The sequence below is a fragment of the Ixodes scapularis genome, unplaced genomic scaffold, assembly GCF_016920785.2.
Source record: "Ixodes scapularis isolate PalLabHiFi unplaced genomic scaffold, ASM1692078v2 PGA_scaffold7__128_contigs__length_106722199, whole genome shotgun sequence".
Classification (NCBI taxonomy): domain Eukaryota; kingdom Metazoa; phylum Arthropoda; class Arachnida; order Ixodida; family Ixodidae; genus Ixodes; species Ixodes scapularis.
The window spans coordinates 106,250,707-106,261,966 of record NW_024609882.1 but is presented as its reverse complement, the minus strand read 5'-3'; the positions used below and the strand labels follow the sequence as shown (position 1 = coordinate 106,261,966).

General features: G+C 42.5%; 1 protein-coding gene across 1 annotated transcript; it reads right to left on the bottom strand.

The window, feature by feature from the left end:
* Positions 1–645: 645 nt before the first annotated feature.
* On the bottom strand, positions 646–11,035 carry LOC121833279. The gene is made up of 8 exons (XM_042286419.1): positions 10,906–11,035; positions 7,352–7,541; positions 6,213–6,476; positions 4,331–4,408; positions 3,378–3,598; positions 3,077–3,236; positions 2,888–2,988; positions 646–1,578 (listed from the first exon to the last, which is right to left on the bottom strand). Exons 2-8 carry the CDS (start codon positions 7,536–7,538, stop codon positions 1,564–1,566), a joined length of 1,026 nt encoding a protein of 341 aa, XP_042142353.1. The 5' UTR covers positions 7,539–7,541; positions 10,906–11,035; the 3' UTR covers positions 646–1,563.
* Positions 11,036–11,260: the final 225 nt, after the last annotated feature.

Sequence of the window (11,260 nt, the reverse complement as noted above, 5' to 3'; positions counted from 1 at the left end):
AGTGTGCGAGTATCTCGAGGCCGCAGGCTCCGGTGGCTTTGTTGAATCTTTTCACGTCTGTACGTATATGTCAGAAAAGGATTCTACTCCAAGTGGCATTTTAATTTATGATTATTGTAATATGTTTGCACTCTTCATCCAAAGTTTCAAGTGAGATCTAAGCAGAGAATGATAAACAAGCAAACAAAAGTTGATCTATGTTTATCATTCTCCCAAACTTGTCAAATCTGTTTGGCCATATACTGGTTGTCCCAGTAATTGAACAGAAAGTGTTTGTGAGAGGCATAATTTAAAATATTGAACACTAACCATCACAAAGCTTCTGTGTGACAATAGCTGCAAGCATGAATATAAGAAGACACCTGTTCAGAATATAAACAGCTGTGTGCGCCTCACTATCCAGGAGAAGAATCATAGAAATTAATTTAGTCAGCTTAGCCATAATGCCACTCGACACACAACTAAGTGAAGAAAAAAGTGTTCCTTTGTTAAAAAGTATGGGGTATGACTGTCACCAGATTTAGCACAGCACAAACAAGCATCCATACAGGTGATTAATCACAGTCTACCCCTGCTGTGAAAAGAAAACAGTTTGGTAAATGTTTATGGACACATTTATTGACTCTCCAAATTTGAACCCTATGGAAGTGTACATGAGTAGCAACAATAATATTGCTTGACTATGCAGTTAAAATTATTTTTCTTCTGAACAAAAATAAGAAAAGAAATAAATAAGAGCGAACATTTATGAGGAAACAAATGTCGCTTTCGAAAAAGCTTCAAGGCCTGTAAATGAGGTTCATGAAGCTCACATAATTAAAGAAAGGCGCGAGAAAACTCTACAGCGTTTCTCTACCGCAAAAATAAACTAGACATCACAGCGAGCTCAAACACTGACGTAATGAAACCTTGGCATTTGGAGTAGGGTGCAAAAGTTTTACACAATATAGCATGGATCGAAAAATAATAAAGAAAAACTCAATTTCTCTATGAGCTGATGTCTATCTTAAGCCTGATTTGCGGTACATAAAAAATAGCACCGGGAATGCATGAAGCACTTATTTTGGTGGAAAAAGCTTGCCATAATGAAAGAAAGCATGATTATATCTTTCCTGCTCCCAAACTTTCTCATTGAAATGAATGCCATAAGAACTAAAATATCATCTTACAGTTTGCAGTAAACTCTGTTCATATAAAAATTGTTTCTCTTTATTATTCTTTTATTAAATGTTCTCAAAATTTCCCATCATACTCCAATTGTAAGGGCGTTTCAGAGCTCTACGCATTCTCATGCCGAGCAGCTATAAACGTTTGAGTTGCAAAGGTGAAAAATAGAGGCATAAAAAGCTTAAAAACCTGTCTGGGACAAATGATTAAGAAAAGGCTTTAAAACAAATGTCCACACCCGATGACTAGATGAAAACAAGATGTAATAAAAAACATTGCCATACTGAGCAGGTGGAAAATACTAATGAATTGAAAATAATGTGTTTTTACAGGATAAAATAAAAATAAACACCAAATCTCATCTTCCCGGAGCTGAGATTCACCAGCACTTCCTGCTTAGGACTTCTTTGCCTGCAAATAAAACAACACAATACTAAATGCAAAACACCTAAACTTGTAAAAAAAAGTGCTATAAAGGAAGCATAGCTGCCTCCCTGAACTTGCTTCGCTTAGTTCAATATTCAGCCCTTTGTCAAAGATTTGCAGGTGTGCTACTCAATACGATGGAGATATAATGTGGGCAGTTGTCGACTAATTGCGAACATTTTTGTTGAAAAAGTAGTGAGAGTTGCACCTGTTGTCAAACAAGGTTCTTGAAAAGTTCTCCTACCCTCCTTGTCATTGTGCATACCTGTGCGGACTGACGTTTCCAGCTTTTGTAAAAGTCAAAACAAACAAACAGTCGTGTCTCCATGTGGGACCAGGCCTCTCACAAACATTTGTCAAAATGTTTGTGAGAACATGGAACTTCACGAAACATTTTCAAAATCGCAAGGAAAGTGTTGGGCACATCGTTGCACTGATGACCTTGTGCATTTTTTGTCCTAGAAGCATGTTCGGTACAAATTGTCCTTTTTAGTGTGCAAACCAGACAAAGCTGTGTTCATTATTGAGTATAGGAAAGATAATGTGTGTTCATTATTGAGTATAGAAAGATAATAAAGAAAAGAGAGGAGTCGCAGAACTATCTTCAATGGCAGAGGTGGGGTCGCAAGGCGATCCCTGGAGGTCGCGGGATTCACTTGGCTTGCTTACGGGGGCATTATTGTTTCCCAAAGGGGGTCGTGTGTGGAGTTTCTGAGGGATCACGCTAATGCATATCCCAATTCCAAACCAAGGAAAACGCGTTCTACATACCTGCAAGTTCAGACTTGCCCCAGTACCTCGCACCCCGCCACCGCTTGGCCTTTCTACTCTTTTGGTGAGAGATGAAACCTATCACGTTTTCCATGTAGTGTGGGTACTAATGCTACTGCATTAAAAATACGCCAGATAGTGACCTGTGCTCACCATTCAGTGTGCCGAGAAGGGGGTGGGAGTTAACGGGGTTGCCGTACAACATTCATAACTGTTGGGGGTTGCAGGCCTGAAAAGTTTGCTCACCACTGTTCTAAGGGCTCGTACCTGAAATTTGCACACCTCAGTGCTAATTTTCGGAACATAAGGATCTTGGTTCAATCCCACTCAATGGCATCTGATATTTCTTTCTATAATCCAAATGTCTATGGAGGCCTTATTTTGCTCGTGCTTTATTTCACAAGCCAGTAGATGTGACCCTCCGTGGTCATGTGACCATGTGTAACAAATGTGATGGTCAGGAGTTATTTCAATGAAATTCGGCTGATAAAACACATTTTGTGTTAATAAGGTTGTTGCTTACCTTGGCATTTGTGAGTCGCACATTAGCAAAACGTAGCCATTCGCCAATGGCATGGCCCATCTCGTCATCAGTGGCACGGCTGAAGTTAACACGCACAGCAGCTGGAATCAATGTGTATAGTTGTCATAGGAACTGCATGGAGCTTCAAAGATTGCAAGCTAAGAAACACAAATGCTCTTATGCCCTTACCAAAAATGAGAGGAGTGATGTTCAGTTTCCTAGCTTTTTTCTTCCCTTTTCGCCCAGTCCAGTTGTACAAGATGGCAACCTCATCATTCACGAGCTTCTTAAAAACTGCCTTTGTTGCGAGGGCTACATTTCCTCCTCCCATTTGGCCCAAGTTCCTCACCTGGATATGAGAAATTATCCACATGTTACAAACATATATCAAAGCTTCTGTTGTTTTTTTTAATCTAAAAGATGTAATAATGTGGATTGTATTATCACACACATGAGCTATAAAACCACAGTGCACAACAGTTGAACTTACAAGCATTGCAAAAATGGCCTCATTCTTCAAACTGGCCTCCAAAAGAGCAAGTTCCTCATCTGTCCCCACCGGGTAGACTGGCATGTCTTGTGGCCGGACCGGTTCAGTCATGGCAGCAGGAGCATCACCATTCACCTTCCTCTCTATTCTACTCAAGGTCAGAGCCTGGCTTGTCAGCTGTACCTTAATATGTTCGAGTTCCCTGAGAACTGTAAGCAAGACTAATAATAAAAAAAAGTGCACCAGATTAGAGCATTGCCGAGAAAAAGCTCCTAAAAATTTTCATAGCAATGATGACAACCAATACAGATTATTGGCAACAAAATGGTTCCTCGACACTAAAAACGGACAGAACCTAAGTTTATTGCTCATGTCATTCAGCCTACATGCCGGCGGGGCGACGAAAGGTGCTCGTCAACCAATCGCAACCCACCTTTTCTAAAGAGCAGATGCGGCATCGGCAGCCCTCTCTGAGAACAGCTTACAATTGGCTGACGAGCACCTTTTTATAACCCAGCCGGCACCTCGGCTGAATTATATGAGCAGACTTTTCCACTCAGAAAGGGGTGTGTTGCAAGCTTCAAACACATTTTAGTAGAGAAACAGACGGCGCACGACTGTAGTTTGTGAATTCTTAATATGCCTAGAGCCCAGAAAATGAGTTATCATACAGGCGACACAAGAAACCTCTTTTGTGCCCCTTTAAAAAAAATGCTAATGAGGTCATCAATAAGTAGAATATTTACATTAACTGTTTTATAGATAGAAAAACAAATTTCTGAGATGAGAGAAGGCAGGAACATAAAAGAGCGACATCTGTTTTGAGGCCAAATTGTGGGTGTCCCGTTTAAAACAAATGTCTCCCTCACCTTTTCCCATCTCTGTGTTTCAGGATCATCACATTTCACCAAGCTGCCTTTTATGTTCCTGAACAACAGGCAAAAATTCCTTACCATTTTTGCAAGGTTGAGGAGTGCAGTTTGAAGAAGATGTGGTTTCTGCTCTTCCGGTTTTACACACCACGTTGCCATCTAAAAAACCATGGCCCACAAGCAAAGTTTTAGCTATTTTAAGGATGAGCAGTTATGCTGGAAATGTGCTGCACTAATCTGTATCATCTCTTTTTTTTTTTTTTTCATCTATGCTCAATCTTATGACTGAGCACAAATATAAGATTTATTTCACTCAAGCAAAATAATCATATAAGAAAAAACCCAAATATTTAGAAAGGCCTCCTTTCGTTTTTATCAGCCCATGCACTTAGTTTTTATTCATCCCTGCTGTTGTAAACAATACAAACAAGGCAGTAAGCAGGCCAGTCACACTGATGCCTGTACTTTTAGCAGTTATATTTCATGTGTAAAATTCCATTATTGTTGCTAAAGTGCCAGCAAATTTTTCTTTCAGTGATATATTAATGACTCAGCAATAATAAAAGCAATAGCATCATACTAGCAATGGGTCTTTTCTTGAGTTGCTTGGGCATGTGCCGCATTAACAGACGGATGTCCGCCAAGCGATGTGGCACGCTTGTGCAGCATAATCAGCAGTCCGTAGTACTCTTAAGTCATGATGAATATTTCCTTTAGCTGTCCGATGCAGTCACATTGTAGCATTAATCATGGGCATGGCCGGACTGGGTACGTTTTCTCTCTTACGGCCTATGCAATGCGGCATAAAGCCACCTACGAGTACCTCTGGAGTCACAGGATGGAATAGTGTGGAAGTGCCACAGCGCGGTGACGTGGTTAGTAGGATTTGATCAACGGAAATAAGTACAATGCCCGCTCCTCAAATTGGACCGTGTTTTGTTGAACAGTTGATAACTACAAGCTTCAACCATGCTTTAATATGCACAATCAAACTTGTAGTTCACTAGAGGTAACCAGTAGTCACAATCACAAACTCCGAGACAAATCTGAAGTCACTGTATCCTGAGGAATTAACGAAAAGGTGGCCAGTTCGGCCCCTTGAATATAATATCCCACCAGCCCGAGCGAGCGGGTCAGCGATGGCTTAGGCGGCATTGCAAAATAATATAGTTGTGAATAAAAAGGCACGAAGATTGATATACTCGTAGTTTGAGAGATTTGCGAATATAAGCAAAGTTAAGAGAAAGTGCATGTGCAAGCCCAAAGATGCTTTACCGATAAGGAATGCTTTCAACGCACTGACAGGTCACTGTGATCTTCTGGATGCTTACTCAGAAGGACACTCTCAAGATTGTGATGTCACAACTAGAAGCATACAGCTTGTGAGCCTGCACAGGTGGAACTGTAGAAGGGCATAAGGTTGCCCTTATGCCCTTCCATGCAAAACAGCAAGCATTTTTTCTTAGAAGGCCGTACGAAAGGTGGAAATCCAGTCCGGCCGTGTCATGAGTTATCAAAACAATCACTAGGCAGCTGGTATATGGTATATGGCTTAAACATTCGCAAAAAAAGGCCCCTTAAGAGGGACTTGAAAGGATGCCCTCAAGCCCCATAGAGGAAGCCGACATGTTGCAAAAGAACTGCAGCATAGACTATACAGTAGTCAATGAAGGGTAATACAGAGAAAAAGAAAGAAAGGATGGGAAGAAAGCAGATATTGCTAGAGGAGGAGGAGAAAGCCTCTTCTCCCCTACAGCATTGTCTGCTTTCTTCTACCCATCCTTTGTTTTCTTCGCTCTATGTTCAATTAGCCTGTCACTGACATTACGGTTTAGCGTTTTTGGTTTGATCCGATAAACCTGGATGAAAGCATGCAGTTTATTTTTGGGATTGTGGTTTCAAGCAAAAAGGTCAGCATTTAGAGCACAATGGAACATGCATCTACATCAGCATGTATACTTGCCACAGTCTTTCTCTCGGGCTCCGATAGACTGGGATCCACTGTTTCTTGGGAGAGGTGCCTGTGGGGGCTCATCAAGAAATTCCATGTGATCACTCGGAGTTGGTTCTTCGGTTGTTGGGTCTTCGTCACTGCTGCTTTCTGTCAAATAGTCATCCAGCGGCCTTGGAGGTCGCCGGGTACGTTTTACATTTGCCTCAGGTTCTGATGTGACGTCAGATCTCTCTTCAGCCCTTATTGCTCTCTTACGGGCAACTTCATAACTGTCTGCAAGAGGTGGAGCATTATCAGTGCATCGCCATACATTTAATGAGATGTCATGTAGCCAAGCATATGCTGTTGTACTGTTATAATGAGTTCCGTGTTTTTGGTATATACTGATAAACACCGAAAAATAACGCCCACTATAAACACCAAAAATAACCCTCGAGGCTAGCCCCAATTTGGGGGTTTTTGGTAAAAACCGAAAAACCCGAAATTGAGGCTAGCCTCGAGGGACAAAAATCCCAGTTTCACAGCATAAACAACTTCATCCGTGTTTAACCCGGACGCCTACCATACTCAACGTGTCCTCGAGGCTGCTTCTTTCTCCGGGAATTGCTTCTATGTGCACCATTTACTAAATAAAACAGATAACGGCTAGGAACGGCACTGATTGGCATTCGATTTTATGGCATTACGCCCAATTGACCCCGATTTCTAGTCGACAAAAATAGCACAGAAACACACCCAATTCGGGAGAAAAAAATAAACACAGAAAAATCGCCCTGAAATTTGAAAATAAATACTAAAAATACGGAACTCTATTTATGTACCAAGTGTCTACTACTGCAGTGCCACACAAATGGGCAGTGGTATCGCTGCAGTGCTGATGCCACGATAATAAAAAGTAGAATCACAAGCACCTTAGATACTAATCAACAACCAACAGAAAACTTCTATGTTATGAAAGATTGCAGACTATAATTCCGACTGGAGAAAAGCCCTCAGAATTGGGAAACATGTCAAAAGATTCCCAGGTGGTCTAAACTAGTCTTCAGTCCATCGCTGGGGTACCCATTTTGGTTAGGCGTGTGAACCTCCAAATTGACATGTACTGTAGAATCAAAAAAGACAATAGCATGAAGCTCAGAGCAGCTTACCTGTGGATGACAACACTCTGCAGGTGAATTGTTCCCAGTCGTAGTCAGGCTTCATTCGGCCTTTTATTGCAGCGGTAACTCTTGTTGAGCTCTTGAAAGGGGGCCAGAAAGTCTTCCCATCCTGAACCCAGTCTGATGCGATTACGGATATGTCGTCAGACACCATGAAGTGGGCCACTGAGAACATCACCTAAAAATTAAAATTAAGACCATTAGTGACGAGCATACCTACTTTTTTTGTAGAATAGAAAATATAAAACTAAGGGACCTAGTTTTTGCTGATTTATAAATTTGATGAAAATCGCAAAAAGTTAATCTCCGGTGAATAACTCACCCCGTATAAATAAATAATGTAAACACCTTAATTTTCGCAAATTCCGCGATCGGGCTCCATTGCAAGAAATCGATTGTGGGAATAGGTTACCCCACAGGTGCAAATACACGTCATCACACCCATTCACAAAATGTTGTTCCCGCGAAATAACCCTGAATTTGACAATTCACAAAATTTTGTGCCCACAAAAATGAAGTAATTTACAGTATATAGAATGCCATTCCAGGCACCCCCTGTCGCAGAATTTTATTCTTGCAAAATATTCCTGAAAATGGTGCTTGACGAAATTCGTGAAATTTTGAGCACGAAAAAATAAAGTTGCGTATAGTATGCACAAATGCGTAAATAGGATTTGGGAAAACTAAAGCATTCCTCATATACGAGTAAACAGTAAAGTCCAACCACATTCTAATTGAAAATCCCAATATCACTTTAGTAATTCTGCAGACACTGTGACCTTTTACAGTATAGAACTGCTAATGCTTCTCAGCATTTTTTTTTCTTCAAATTTCACACCAGATGTCCATAATTGTACTGTTACCATCACTCCTTATCCACGGGGTGTCTACCGAAATCCTTTGATATTCACCGACTTCCAGGTTTTCACCCGCTCTTGATAAAATTCCCTGGCCGGTCCTTCCACCGAAAGGGTACTCCCCGGAGCAGCGATTGCTCCGACGAGCCAATAGTCACTATGCTTGTCATGCTAGAATGCCGTTACATGCGGCACTTCCCGTTTAATCGAGTGGTGGCTTCAACTGCCTAGGCACATTTCAAGCACTACCATTCAGCATCTCGTGACCGTCGGCTTCAATGCATACCGCTGTTACTTGCACTTGTCATTGCTATAGTCGAAGACTTTTCCAGATAATCCAAAATCTGACAATTCAAGGATTTTCAGGTTGGTACAAACTTATTCATCTCAACTTTCCAGCCACAAAAAAGTTCTTGGGCACTATTTAGAAGTTGGCACACAGCAAATATCATACTCCACGCCACTTTGAACAGATGTTTTATGTTTATTCACACCATTTAAATATTGAAAATTTTGCAAGGACTCCCTAGTGTGGGTTTTCATACCTTACGTCAGCTATCCAGTTTGCAAGAGTGGAGTAACCACAAAACCACTTCCACAGGGAAATCAGCAACACTTTGACTTAATCTGCTTCACATTCCACAAAGCACTTGCAGATGACAGTCGAGAGGCTTTGTAAATACATAGTCGATCTATGTGAGCAATGCTAGTATAGAAGTTTGCCAGTTGCTTAAAGAACTGTCCACAAATCTTGACCTCTCCTCCATCCAACACAACATTTCTTGCCACAACCACATTCCCATCTTCCATTAGAAGGCATGAATCACATGTGTTAATTTCCACAACCATGCTGGGGAGGACCAGTTTGCGAAATTGTTTTCCTTTGAACCCTGGAGGCGTGGGTCCTGAATCATGCGGGTTCTGTAGCGGTTCCTGCTGGTTTGATGGTGCTCTAAAGGACTTGCCAGACTGAGTGCGTTCATACAGGCGCTTCACGACCTGCTGCAGTGGGAGGTTGGGCGACTTCAACTCTCGCTTTAGTTGGCCCAAAAAGTTTTTGAACCGGAATGCAGAGAAAGAGTCAAGGTGCCCAAACTTCTGCACATCTGCAGGAAGGTGCACCAAAGAATGTACATTATAAACATAGATACCCTCACCATACAGATCTTCGGCATCAAGGACAAACTCTCTGAGCAGCTTTTCTGCAAGCGCCAGCTCCACTTGGCAGTCTTGGGCTTGCTAGAATGGAGACTGCGACGCTAAGTTTGAGGAAGTGTTCGTAGTAGCGCTTCTCCATCTGATTTTTTAGAACAAATGGGCCAAAGTATAAGAGGAAGTTCCGTAACTCAGTGGCCTTCCATCTCTCCGATTCGTCGAGACCTCGGGGCTTCCGAGCCATCTCCTGGGGGGTGTGCTTCCGCAGTCTTACGAGCATTGTTGAGATGTCAGTTTGCGTACGTTGTGGAAGCTTGGATCTATGAGGTCGTCCTCGCATCCAGTACTGGAGGAGAAGCTTCCGCATGGCCCCTAAGCACACTAAATGCATATAGTCCAGCGGAAATTGGCTCACCATGCCTATCTTTAGCTTGACTAAAGGAGACAGCCCATGGTGATGCTCTTCTTGATCTTGGTTCAGGAATGCCTCGTCAGTTCGCAAGGGTGTGCTGACATCTGGAAGGATTACTTTCCTGCAGCTTTCGGAGAAAGCTCCCTCTTGGGTGCATTTTTCACAGCTGAAGTATCCTCCGTGGCCTTTGATGCACTTCAAGAACGCCCTTGCTGGTGCATCGCAAATAAATGCATGCACATGTACTGCACACTTGACAACCCTCAGTAATACCCTCTCTCAGTAAGGTCCTCATCTCCAAAATGAGGTCTGCTAGATAGTCATCTAGGCTTTCTGGCTTCTTGACTCCCTCAAATAGAGCTATCACAAATGGTTCAGGACTGCAGCATTCAACTACAGATGCCAGAATAGGCCAAAACTGCTTACTTGAGCTTTTTGATATGGGCAGACCATCTATGTTGAAGAGCAGTGAAATGGTATTCCCAGTGATCCTGCCTGAGCTCATCATTTCTCTTAGGGCCGGTTCAATCCCAAAGTAGTGATATAGACCGGATGACCCCATCTTTTTCACATCACAGGACCTCGGAGTCCCCATTAGGGTTCTTGCGTCACAAGGCAGCTCGGGGTGGTGTTTCTTTAAGATTTTTAGAATTTTGCTGAGATGAGATGCACAGACTTTGGTGTCATGCGCCCATGTCGCTAGCTCGCTTGCCAAGCTCAAAGGACTTTCACTCGAGCTGGACGACCGGGTTTCAGTACCACTCGACTCTGAATCTGTGTCGACGCAAAGTTCACTGAAACCGTCGGGTAGCACTGTGTCTAAAACCTCTTTCGCTCCGTTGTCGCTATCGTCTGCTCTGTCGAGCATCACATCCCTATCCGCCGCCGCAGAAGCCGGGTTCGGAAAAATGTCCGCAAGATGTTCGTGCACGGTCTCGGCAATTCTTCTTCTTTTCTGCCGGTTGCACAGACGATGCAATGGTTTTCTACGCCTCTTCATTTTCTCCCGTCTTGTTACTTTTCAAACAAAGAGAACAACAGGATACCAGCTTAAGTTAGATTGTTTTCAAGAAAATAAGCCCGTGAACAAAGTGGTTATCAACAATGTGGTTACTTACGGTTCTCGAGTCCCGCCGTCCAGGAGCTGCTTGGTTGTCTCTGTAGTTGTCCGCTTTACGAGCCAGCAGTCACTACTGTGGACGCTGCTGGACGTAGCTTAACCGAAAGCAAACGTATACTCAAAGTTCAAACCAGTTTTGGTCGAACGAATCGAACCGGCGAAACCAGCGGCGGCAGTGGCGGGAACAATTTCCTTACGCGCAGTGTTGCCAGATGGAGAAAAAAAAAGTCACCAGATTGATCCCCAAAAACCCAGTAGATTTGCACAAAAATCAGTAGATTCCACGAAATATGTGTTTTGCCATGTTTTGCTATCTCCATTAATACACACTTCAAAGAAATAGTATAGAGTAA

Bases quoted from the DNA above. Each gene is read 5' to 3' on its own strand.
- LOC121833279 (XM_042286419.1), bottom strand. From the start codon at position 7,538: ATGTTCTCAGTGGCCCACTTCATGGTGTCTGACGACATATCCGTAATC. The intron at 4,409-6,212 runs GCAAGTATACAT...ATGGTTTTTTAG, and splicing joins AGCCCGAGAGAAAGACTGTG to ATGGCAACGTGGTGTGTAAA. The intron at 2,989-3,076 runs GTAAGGGCATAA...CATTGATTCCAG, and splicing joins CATCACTCCTCTCATTTTTG to CTGCTGTGCGTGTTAACTTC.